This window comes from Symphalangus syndactylus, chromosome 22 (genome assembly GCF_028878055.3).
Source record: "Symphalangus syndactylus isolate Jambi chromosome 22, NHGRI_mSymSyn1-v2.1_pri, whole genome shotgun sequence".
NCBI classification, from domain to species: domain Eukaryota; kingdom Metazoa; phylum Chordata; class Mammalia; order Primates; family Hylobatidae; genus Symphalangus; species Symphalangus syndactylus.
This window is the reverse complement of record NC_072444.2, coordinates 26,348,929-26,361,106: the sequence shown is the minus strand read 5'-3', so window position 1 is coordinate 26,361,106 and position 12,178 is coordinate 26,348,929. Positions and strand designations below refer to the sequence as shown.

Sequence of the window (12,178 nt, the reverse complement as noted above, 5' to 3'; positions counted from 1 at the left end):
GGGTGTCAGGCAAAGGAGCCCGCTGAGGACTCGTGTGGCAGGACGGGGGCACAAGATGGGCAGCCCCCTTGCCCAGAAAGCCCCACAGCTCAGTGTGGTGGTGTTGCGGCTTGTGAAAACACACAGCACTCAGCCCTTCCATAGGGAGGGAGCTTTCTCAGGCCATGTGTATTTGCTGTCTCCTGCATGCTTAGCTTAGCTCAGCTCAGGCCTGAGGATGGGGAACAGACAATTAAGGAATAAAACTAAATCTCGTTCTCGAGTAATTCACGTGTTTTACTTGGGGAAGAAAAGGCATTTATACATATGAAATAATGAGCAAACTGCACACGACTGTATGTAATTTTAGCAAATAGCACAACATTGTATCACTTGGTGCAGCGCTGCCTGGTTGGGCGTAGAAGGGAGCCCCCAGTTATTCAGGGAAGGAAGAGCTCTGCGGAGGGCGAGGGGCACCTAGGGATGGCTTTTGGGAAACTTGAAGCCAGGCCTTGAGGAATGGGATATTTCAGTGTTGGGGGAACACACTGCTAAGTTGTTTTGTTTTTGTTTTTATTATTATTATTTTTTTAAGCTTCAGGAAATATGTATTTTTGTTTTTAACTGAATGCATATTTTTCATACAATTCCTTAATGGAAGTTGCCTAGTCTCTACACTAAAGGCAAATAATCTTATTCTTTGTCCCAGACTAGATGATCACTTTGAAATAATTTTCCCCTTATTAAAAAAGTAAGTTACTGGTCAGGTGCAGTGGCTCATGCCTATCATCCCAGCACTTTGGGAGGCCAAGATTGGGGGATCACTTGAGGCCAGGAGTTTGAGACCAGCCTGCACAAAATAGAGAGACCCCATCTTTATTATAAATTTTAACATTAGCCGGGCTTGGTGGCTCATGCCTATACTCTCAGCTGCTCAGGAGGTAGAAGCCAGAGGATTGCTTGAGCTCAAAGAGTTCGAGGCTGCAGTGAGCTATGATGATGCCACTGCACTCCAGCCTGGGCAATAGGGCAAGACTCTGTCTCTAAAATAAAACAAAACAAAAGAATAAAAATAAAAGTAAATTACAACAAAAGAAGTTCTATTTGGTAGTCAGTGCGGTGCAGGTGACATTGTGATGTAGTCAATATGTGCATGATTGTTTTGTTTATTTGCTAGGCAAAGAAGACTTGATTTTCAGTTCTGTCCTCTCTGAATCATAAAAACTGTCTGGAGATTTTGTGGTGAGAAGTGTAATCTTGTAGTCTTTAAACGACACATTCGTGTTTGTAGCCAAATCCGGGCCTTGATTCTAGCAAAGTAGTGAGGCTGCGTGTTTCTGTTTCTAGCCTGTTCAATCCTGCCCCGATCCTGGCCTCCAAATCAAACCAACCCAGCAACATTGACCATCTCAGAGGAGTATTGCTCTCTAATATCATAATGTCATTAGGGATAGAGATTGGTGAACAGACCAGTCTTGAGAAATTCTGCAAACTCCAAGTTGAAATTCTCTGTTGTTGGCAAAACTCCACCAAAGTTAAAATGGCTGGTTACTTTTTTCTCTTTATACTCTCTTCACTGAGCTTTGCCTGCTGAGGCAAGGAGTTCGGACAGGCCTCCAGAGTACAGACCTCCAGCTTCTCCCAGACCTGTGAAAACCTGTGAATTTCCCGCAGACCCTGGTTTTCTAGCCACAGTTGTGTGCCTGTCCTCAGGCCCACACAGAGTCTCTGGATCCAGCTCCTTGTGCTGTCCTGGTAGGACCAAGTCCCTGCCTGGTCTATAGGTGTTGTAGAATGAGCGGACAATTGTCTGCATGGGGTAATTCAGTTCCCATCTTGCTTGGATACTGAAACTTGGGTTAAGTAAACTTTTGAGGTTTCCATTTAGTCATATGATTTTTGGTTATTTGAAGTAAGCAGTAAATAAGGTTTGATTTACACATCTGCTCACTTGTTTCAACTCAGTTTCTCAATGTTCAGCAATACTATAGCTCATCTACTTTAAACAGTGCTTATGGATTTTGGCTAAACTAGAATTTTAGCTTTTTGCTCTTTGACACCAAGTTCTCTCTAATGGATGAGTCCTTGGCCATCGTCTCTTCCTTTAACTTTTAGGTGTAGGTTCTTTTTGTTTTTTCTTTCTGTCCTCTTTCCTGCATCTCTCCACCAAAATAATCCCAAAGTACAATTTTTTTTTTTTGAGATGAAGTCTTGCTCTGTCACCCAGGCTGGAGTGCAGTGGTGTGATCTCGGCTCACTGCATCCTCCGCCTCCCGGATTCAAGCGATTCTCCTGCCTCAGCCTCCTGAGTAGCTGGAATTTACAGGTACGCGCCGCCATGCCCAGCTAATTTTTGTATGTTTAGTAGAGTCAGGGTTTCACCATGTTGGCCAGGATGGTCTTGATCTCCTGACCTTGTGATCTGCCCACCTTGGCCTCCCAAAGTGCTGGGATTACAGGTGTGAGCCACCGCACCCGGCCCCAAACTACAGTTTTTTTTATAACTGATGACAGGAATTTCTACTTTATCATCTTTTTCTAGGATTACTATTTTTTTAGTATGCTGAATTATTCAAAATAAAGATACTCTGCAGTTGCAGATCTAGGTTGTGTCTCAGTAGTTTTGCTCTCCAAGTGCCAAAGTACCCTCAGGTTTCTTCCTGAGGCTCAGATGGAACCTTGTCCCGGGGGTTCTACCTCATGTATTTGATCTCAGTCCTGGGGAAGCTCATCCACCTTACCCCTGGGACACCCAAGATTTTCTCTTTGGTTTACAAGCCAATTAACCAGAGGCTGATAATCAGAAGGCGTATTTTGATGGATTCAGGGAGCCAGTACTGTGATCTCTGTAAGAATAAGCAAGGCATGGTCACTCATGCCTGTAATCCCAGCACTGTGGGAGGCCGAGGCGGGTGGATCACCTGAGGTCAGGAGTTCGAGACTAGCCTGGCCAACGTGGCGAAACCCTGTCTCTACTAAAAAAAAAAAAAAAGATTAGCTGGGTGTAGTGGCAGGTACCTATAATCCTGGCTCCTGAGGTGGCGGAGGTTGCAGTGAACCGAGATCGCGCTACTGCCCTGCAGCCTGGGCGACAGAGCCAGATTCTGTCTCAAAAAAAAAAAAAAAAGAATAGCAAGAAGAATAGCTACAGCCAGTTGCCTGTCTGCCAAAGACCTCTAACATGTATTCCTGGCACAGTCTCCTCAGCATTTGTGTCTTTTGTGACTTTTGTGGTTAGAATACTTTGGTGTACTTGTCGGCAGGTTCACTGTGGATAAGTGGTTCTCATTTTTTTTCCCACCAAAACATTTTTTGAAATGATGTCTCGCTGTGTCACCCAGGCTGGGGTGCAGTGGTGCAGTCTCCGCTCACTGCAACCTCTGCCTCCCGGGTTCAAGTGATTCTCTTGCCTTAGACTCCTGAGTACCTGGGACTACAGGCGTGCACCACCACGGCCAGCTAATTTTTGTATTTTTAGCAAAGACGAGGTTTCGCCATGTTGGCCAGGTTGGTCTCGAACTCCTGGGCTCAAGTGATCCTCCCGCCTTGGCCTCCCAAAGTGCTGGGATTACAGGCATGAGCCACCATGTCTGGCCCCACCAAAACATTTCTGAAGAATGACATTAACATGCTCATACGTTTCTTTGTGTGCACTCATGTATGCATGTATATGACAATACATATATATTTTATAACATTTAAGCATTTTGTGGGGAAATAACATTGATTTTGATACTGTATTCATGAAAGTGTTTTACAAGCACATGGGTAATGAAACCAACCATTTAGGGATTTCAGGAACTTGTCATTTTCCAGGAAAAATATATAAATATGACAAACCTAATTTTGAAGTATTAAACATAATTATTTAAAAAGTCTGTAGTGGTTGATTTCTGTGCAGAGTTAGGTTTGCTGAAACTAGTTGTCACTTCCACCTCTTTTTCCTGCTCAGGAATGTCTGTTGGGATGCAAGTGATTGGGGGTGATATTATAGGGATAATTCAAAATCCACCCTACTAGTTTATTTTTATTTATTTATTTATTTTTGAGACGGAGTCTCGCTGTCTCCCAGGCTGGAGTGCTGGAGTGCGGTGGCGCGATCTTGGCTCACTGCAGGCTCCGCCCCCCAGGGTTCACGCCATTCTCCTGCTTCAGCCTCCCGAGTAGCTGGGACTACAGGCCCCTGCCACCTCTCCTGGCTAATTTTTTGTATTTTTAGTAGAGATGGGGTTTCACCGTGTTAGCTAGGATGGTCTCGATCTCCTGACCTTGTGATCCGTCCACCTCGGCCTCCCAAAGTGCTGGGATTACAGGCGTGAGCCACCGCGCCCCACCCCTATTAGTTTATTTTTAAAAAGCAAATCATTGGCTGAGTGTGGTGGCTCACGCCTGTAATCCTTGCACTTTGGAAGGAAGAGGCGGGAGGATTGCTTGAGTTCCGGAGTTTGAGACCGGATTCGGCAACATAACAAAACCCTGTCTTTACAAAAAATTAAAAAAAATTCAGCCAGATGTGGTGGTGAGTGCTTGTAGTCCTTGGGAGGCTGAGGTGGGAGGACTGCTTAAGCCCAGTGGGTTGAGGCTACAGTGAGCTGTGATCGCACCACTGCACTCCAGCTTGGGCAACAGAGCAAGACTCTGTCTCAAAACCCACCCCCCGTGCCCAAACAGTAAATCATCTACAAAAATTTTGGTGCTTAAACTGTTACTAGCAACATATTCATCAGGGTGCCCCTCACAACTGCTGCAGAGAAACTTGGGGACTAAAATCAAGTATAAACCACAGATAGGCTCACGGTACACTTCACTGAAGGTAACATTGTCATCATTATCAGATCCAGCATCCTGGGCCTGAGATTTAGGCACTTTTCAGAGAGGAGAAAAATGTTGGCTGTCCTCTTTCCTCACTCCTCTCTCATCAACAATATAAAGGTATCAGTGAAGAAAACATTTCTAACACTAGTGTCCGTGTATACTGACTTCTGGTTGGGAGGGTGCCTGTGATTTCCACCTCCTCTGCCAGATCTGCCGAAGAAAGCTGGTAAGAACTGGATGCTGCAATGGATGAACTTGAGCAAAGCCTCATACTGTTTCTGGGTAGTTATGATCTCTAGGCCACTTACTGATTTTGAAATTACTGCCTCTTCCTACTCTGTCCTTCCTATCACAGACAGCAGGTTTATTGCATAGACTAGGCGGTGCCCTTTCCATTGTTTCCTCTTTCAGGTAAATGAAGAGGTTGCTTTCCAGTTTTAAGGTGCCCTTTTACAAATAATTATGAAATGAATCGAAACTCTTAGGAGTAATAATTAAAGAAATGGAATTTGAAAAAGTTATTCAGCTTTGTTTATACTTTGGTTTCCTGGCTTTTATAGTAATGCTTTATATTTGCTGTTGTTCCTGTAATCAGAGGCCCCAACTCTTGGATAAATGGGCATTGTCCTTATTTTGAGGATGTGGGAACTGAGGAACTGAGCACTCAGGTGCCTTTTATCAGAGCTACTCAGTGATTGGGGAAATTCAGTTTTCTTTTTTTTTTTTTAATGACAGGGTCTTGCTCTGTCACTCAGGCTGGAGTGCAATGGCACAATCATAGCTCGCTGCAGCCCCCCACCTCTTAGGCTCAGGTGATTCTCCCACCTCAGCCTCCCCAGTAGCTGGGACTACTGGTACACACCACCATGCCCAGCTAATTTTTAAAAAAAATTGTGTAGAGACGAGGTCTCACTATGTTGCCCAGGCTGATCTCAAGCTCCTGGGCTTAAATGATCCCCCCGCCTCAGTCTCCCAAAGTGCTGGGATTACAGGTGTGAGCCACCACGCCCTGCCTGGAATGCAGCCTTTAATCTTATCCCTGGCATCATTCTTTCAGAAGAAAAAGTTCTGTTTCCTCCCTTTTCTCCTAGAGGCTTAGGCATGAGAATCACTTGAACCCCGGAGGCAGAGGTTGCAGTAAGCTGAGATTGTGCCACTGCACTCCAGCCTGGGCAACAGAGCAAGACTCTATCTCAAAAAAAAAAAGGAAAAGAAAAGAAAAAAGAAAAAAGATTATCCTGGAACATGTAGGCACTTGGTTATCTTAACCAACACAACAGTCAATGGTTTTCAAACTGGGGGCTTTTAGATTTATCCTGAGTTTGCTAATCTTAGAGCTCCTTTACATGCCCTACCATTGCTGAAGATGTGATCTACAAAACTTTTATTTGGGCAGAGGAAATAAAACTTCCTCTGTTAAAATGTTTTTCTTTTGATTAATCAGTCATCAGTTTCAAATAATTTTCATGTAAAAGTGTCTTTTTAAGTGTGATCTAAAGCATAGGTATTCCATGGGGCAAACTCAGGATAAATCTAAAAGCCCCCAGTTTGAAAACCATTGACTGTTGTGTTGGTTAAGATAACCAAGTGCCTACATGTTCCAGGATAATCTTTTTTCTTTTTTCTTTTCTTTTCTTTCTTTTTTTTTTTTTTGAGACAGAGTCTTGCTCTGTTGCCCAGGCTGGAGTGCAGTGGCACAATCTCAGCTCACTGCAACCTCTGCCTCCAGGGTTCAAGTGATTCTCATGCCTAAGCCTCTTGAGTAGCTGGGATTACAGGCGCCCACCACCATGCCCGGCTAATTTTTTAATTTTTAGTAGAGATGGGGTTTTGCCGTGTTGGCCAGGCTGGTCTCAAACTCTTGGTCTCAAATGATCCACCCGCCTCGGCCTCCCAAAGTGCTGGGATTACAGGTGTGAGCCACTGTGCCCGGCCCATTTTCCAGAATAATTGTAATTTAAAATATTTTAGCTCATTGTCAAACCATGCAGACTGATTTTTGGCTTGAAAAATATGATCTTGTAGTTAGTCCCACTTCTGCGCTGTGAGAAACCGCAGGAAGGTAAAGTGGTGCTTTGGAGAAGGACGTTTTCACCGCCCTTCCTTCTTCCCTCCCAGCTCTCCTTTCTTTTATGGTTTGTAGTTATAACTGAGATTTATGCTTGTTGCTCCACAAATCTTCTCTCTGCCATTATGAGTTTGTCTGAACAGTCTAGAGATGGGGCCGACACTGAGTGATTCTTGAAGTAAATCTATCCAGGGGCACTTCTTGACAGTCAGAGGCAGAGAGGAACTAACTCACAGCCCCCAGTGGAGCAGGAGTCTGGATAAATTACCCCTGTCAAGAAGAAGACATGCTGCCACTTTTGTGACCTCTTGCCTTCACAGTGACCCTGGGGGCACAGCTCTCCTGTTTGTGTGCAGAGTGTGTGGGGCGGTGCTCTGGGTCAGTGATCATTCCCTTTACCCAGCTGTGTCTGCTAAGAGGCCTTTCTCTCTGTGTTGGCCCAGCCAGTCCCATGGCAAGTGGGTCTTTAGGACCAGGGCCACTTTTTCCAGCCTTATGGTGGCAAGGAGTTGCTGACAATCAAGCATACAAGTTGATTGATTCCTTTTCCTTTCCTTTCCTTTTTCCTTTCCTGTCCTGTCCTGTCCTGTCCTTTCCCGTCCTTTCCCTTTCCCTTTCCTTTCCTTTCTTTCCTTTTCCTTTTCTCTTCTTTCCTTCCCTTCCCTCCCCTCCCCTCCCCTCTCCTCTTTTTGTTTCACTCTGTCAGCCAGGCTGGAGTGCAGTGGTGCCATCTTGGCTCACTGCAACCTCCGCCTCCTAGGGTCAAGGTATTCTCCTGCCTCGGCCTCAGTAGCTGAGATTACAGGTGTGCGCCACCACACCCAGCTAAGTTTTTGTATTTTTAGTAGAGATGGGGTTTCAACATGTTGGCCAGGCTGGTCTCAAAACTCCTGACCTCAAGTGATTTGCCCATCTTGGCCCCCCTCCCAAAGTGTTGGAATTACAGGCATGAGCCACCATACCTGGCCTGATTATTTCTACAAATGGTTTCATTTAACTAGCATTTACTGATAGTGGATTTTGATGGAGAAGGAGAATAAAGAACAGGTATTAAACATCTTTTAGGCTAGGTACGATGGCTCACACCTGTAATCCCAGCACCTTGGGAGGCTGAGGCAGGAGGATTGCTTGAGCCCAGGAGTTTTGAGATCAGCCTGGGCAACGTGACGAGGTGCCATCTCTATAAAAAATACAAAAATTAGTGGGACATGTGGCTCGAGCCTGTAGTTCCAGCTACTCTGGAGGCTGAGGCAGGAGGATTGCATCAACCCAGGAGATTGTGATTACAGTGAGTCTGGGTGACAGAGCGAGACCTGTCTCAAAAACAAAACAAAATATTTTTCCCCCCCTTTACTATACTTTTCCTTTGCTGTATCTCGTTGTCTTGTGTGTACTTTGAAATTTTTATTTTATTTAAATTTTATTTAAATTTTTATAGAGACAGGGTCCCACTATGTTGGCCAGGCTGGTCTCAGACTCCTGGGCTCAAGTGAACCTTCTCTTTAGGCTCCCAAAGTGCCAAGATTATAGGTGTGAGCCACCGGGCCCAGCTTGTGTGTATTTTTTTTTTTTTTTTGAGACAGAGTCTTGCTCCGTTGCCCAGGCTGGAGTGCAGTGGCACGATCATGGTTCACTACAACCTCCGCCTCCCGGGTTCAAGTGATTCTTGTGCCTCAGCTTCCTGAGTAGCTGGGAGCACAGGTGTGTGCCACCATGCCCAGCTAATTTTTGTATTTTTAGTAAAGACAGGGTTTCGCCATGTTGGCCAGGCTGGTCTTGAACTCCTGGCCTCAAGTGATCTGCCCGCCTCAGCCTCCCAAAGTACTGGGATTACAGGCTTATGTGTACTTTTGAGAGTCGTTTCGAATCTTTTGTGAAATGAAGCAGGGGTATCAATAAGAACATATTTTTTTTTTTTTGAAACGGAGTCTTGCTCTGTCGCCCAGGCTGGAGTGCAGTGGCGCGATCTCGGCTCACTGCAAGCTCCGCCTCCCGGGTTCACGCCATTCTCTTGCCTCAGCCTCCCGAGTAGCTGGGACTACAGGCGCCCGCCACCAAGCCCGGCTAATTTTTTGTATTTTTAGTAGAGACGGGGTTTCACCGTGTTGGCCAGGATGGTCTCGATCTCCTGACCTCGTGATCCGCCCGCCTCGGCCTCCCAAAGTGCTGGGATTACAGGCTTGAGCCACCGCGCCTGGCCAAGAACATATTTTTTAAAATGTGTCAAGAGCTTGCATTTGGCACCCTGTCTGACCAACTTGCTGTCTGGGCCCCATGGAACGTACACACCAGGCTCTTGGTGCTCTGAACAAGGCAGGTCCTCAGCCAGTCTCTCCCACACTCATCTGTACCCCAGGAGCTAGTTTGTCCCTAAACCTGTGTACTTGTATTAAATATGATGTAAACAAGTGACCTAAGAGTGTGAAGAGAGGGTTCTGCAAATATTATGTGTTCTTTTTTTGTTGTTTTTTTTGAGATGGGGTTTCGCTCTTGTTGCTGCCCAGGCTGGAGTGCCATGGCATGATCTCGCTCACTGCAGCCTCCACCTCCCAGGTTCAAGTGATTCTCCTGTCTCAGCCTCCTGAGTAGCTGGGATTACAGGCATGCGCCACCATGCCCGGCTAATTTTTTGTATTATTAGAGACGAGGTTTCTCCACGTTGGTCAGGATGGTCTTGAACTCGCGACCTCAGGTGATCCGCCCGCCTCAGCCTCCCAAAGTGCTGGGATTACAGGCGTGAGCCACCACGCCCAGCTATAATGTGTTCTATAAAAAGAAATGTGAAAAGAGGGTTTTATGAAAACTAAGTTAAATGCTTTGCTAAATGTGAATTGCTAAAAACATTGCTGTCAAATTAGGTGTGAGCGAGATGACAGTTAAACATTAGAGGAAGATCATAAACATCTAGAAGGATTCTGTACTTTGATTGCTTTACTGATGTCTTGAAGTTCTTACTTTGCTTTAGAAATTGTGGAGGCTGTGTTATGGGTAGGGTTTATGCAAGAAAGACGTCTGGGAACTTCAGTCTGTGGGCCCACACTCAAAGCAAAGGGCTTGGCTTTACATCAAAAGATCAGCAATGACTGAATGTTTATAGGTTTTCAGTTAATAGAAAATGTTTTCGGTATGTGGAGCGGGTTCCATTTTTGATTCCCTGCTTTAACTGATTTTTTGATTAACTGAACAATTACTAGCTCCAATCACATAGGCCAGGAGGGCTTCTACTCTGTAATATTCTGGCCTCGCTGTTGGTGTCTTTATTTTGGTTACTTTGTTTGATTCCAATAAATTTGTGAGAATTACTCATTTTGCAGTGAGGAGACTGAGCCCAGAGCATTCAAGTTCCTACAGCTAAGAAGTGGCAGGACTGGGATTGAAAGCCGGTGTCCATGCTGCTGAACCTGTGCAGACGGGGAGAGCAGGTATGGGTGCGGTGTGGACCGCGCTGTCAGGCACACTAGCGTACGTGCGGGGCGCCCGCTGCACAGACGTAGCTGCAGCCGATGCTCAGTGCTGCCTGGTGATTCTGTACCTCCTTTCTGAGGCTGCTGCCTTAGTGTGCTCTCCGTGGTTGGAGTCTTTTGTGTGCATCTTAGCTGTTGAAAAGGCGCCTATTAATTTATCACAGGTGATGTGTGCCTCCTTGTGCTCAGAGGAGGCGTCTGCACCCATGTACCTCACTAATGACAGGTTATGGGATGGAGAGGAGATAATAGATCTTTTCATCTGATGTCTATATAGCAAGGTGCTATGTCCCTGGTAGCTTCTAGGGGGCAGCAGCTGCTTGTTGTTCTGTCTCCTGCTGGCAGAGAGAAGGTTGGACAATTGAGCAATTTGCTCTGGTCTCCAGCTCTTTAAGTGGTGCCTGCAGGTCTCCAGGGAGTCACCGGAATCCACATAAGTAAAGAAAATACAATATCCAGGATCTTTTATTTCTACTTTCTCTGCCCCCTCAGGTAAATCCTTTATCTGTGTTTCTATCAACATCCACAAATTCCTCATTATCAGAGTTAAGGCAGCAAAGTTCACCTGCTTTGAAGATAAGAGAATAGAGATATCTTTAAGAGAGTAAAATCTTTCTGTCAGATCTTACTTGTTGCCAAGAGCTAGACATTGATAACCCACTCAAATAATGTTTAGAGGTTTTGAAACTTTCCCCCATGGGCATGTGTCTTTAATTCTGTTGGGAATACCACTGTCATATGGTTGATTACGTGTTCTTCCTGTCAGCACTTCCCCCCAACCCCACTCCCTCCCCTCTATCCAAACTAGTCTTACAGAGGTTTCTCTTCAATTCTAAATGACTTATTTCAGAAACACATGAAGGGGAACATTTCGGATGTGCCAGTTTTTTGTTTTTTGTTTTTGTTTTTTTTTTTTTTTTTTTGAGACGGAGTCTCGCTGTGTCACCCAGGCTGGAGTGCAGTGGCGCGATCTTGGCGCCCTGCAAGCTCTGCCTCCCGGGTTCACACCATTCTCCCGCCTCAGCCTCCCGAGTAGCTGGGACTACAGGCGCCTGCCATCATGCCCGGCTAATTTTTTTTGTATTTTTAGTAGAGACGGGGTTTCACTGTGTTAGCCAGGATGGTCTCAATCTCCTGACCTCATGATTCGCCCGCCTCGGCCTCCCAAAGTGCTGGGGTTACAGGCATGAGCTGCTGCGCCCAGCCTTGGATGTGCCAGTTTTTTAGACTTGGGGGCCCAAGACTGACATATGGGCAACTTGTGCCTTGTCAGAGTGAGTCCCAGCTCCCTCCCCTCCCAGAAGTGCACCTCCTACTGTGCCCTGAATGCTCCTGCCTGCCAGATCTTCCAGCTGTGTGGCTGAGGCAGGTGCCCAGGAGGAGAAAGGCTGGTTGCAGGCAGAACCAGATGGTTGCAGTCCACACAGGGAAGCAAATTGGCCGCGACATTTCAGCCATGTGAGGTTTATTTAGGATTAGCTAAGAATTCTCAGCCTTGACTCCACTGAGGGAGGAGCGGATGACCTAGGGCCACTTTCTTGTGGCTTTGCATTCTTTCAGGCTTTCGTCTGAAGATCCCAGGGTACTGGGGAAGGGTGGGAGTTTCCATCCAGCTCCATTGCAGAGAGTGGCATTCCTGAGAGACAAAGGCATGCCTCTTTTTTTTTTTTTTTTTTTTGAGATGGAGTCTGGCTCTGTCGCCCAGGCTGGAGTGCAGTGGTACGATCTCGGCTCACTGCAAGCTCCGCCTCCCGGGTTCATGCCATTCTCCTGCCTCAGCCTCCCAAGTAGCTGGGACTACAGGTGCCCGCCGCCACGTCTGGCTGATTTTTTTGTATTTTTTTTTTGTCGT

The 12,178-nt window shown here is 46.1% G+C and overlaps 1 protein-coding gene across 4 annotated transcripts in view; it reads left to right on the top strand.

Annotated features, from left to right (window-relative positions):
• Positions 1-12,178, top strand: part of PEX14 (peroxisomal biogenesis factor 14) — a 162,104-nt gene that overhangs the window by 26,327 nt on the left and 123,599 nt on the right. The window contains exon 1 of one of the 4 annotated variants that reach the window (XM_063631990.1): positions 10,177-10,284. The exons of the other annotated variants lie outside the window; for them this stretch is intronic. Within the exon in view, the coding sequence (XP_063488060.1) occupies positions 10,252-10,284 (33 nt within the window). The 5' untranslated portion in view covers positions 10,177-10,251. Of the gene's footprint in view, positions 1-10,176; positions 10,285-12,178 lie in introns of those variants that run through there. 4 annotated transcript variants of the gene reach the window in all.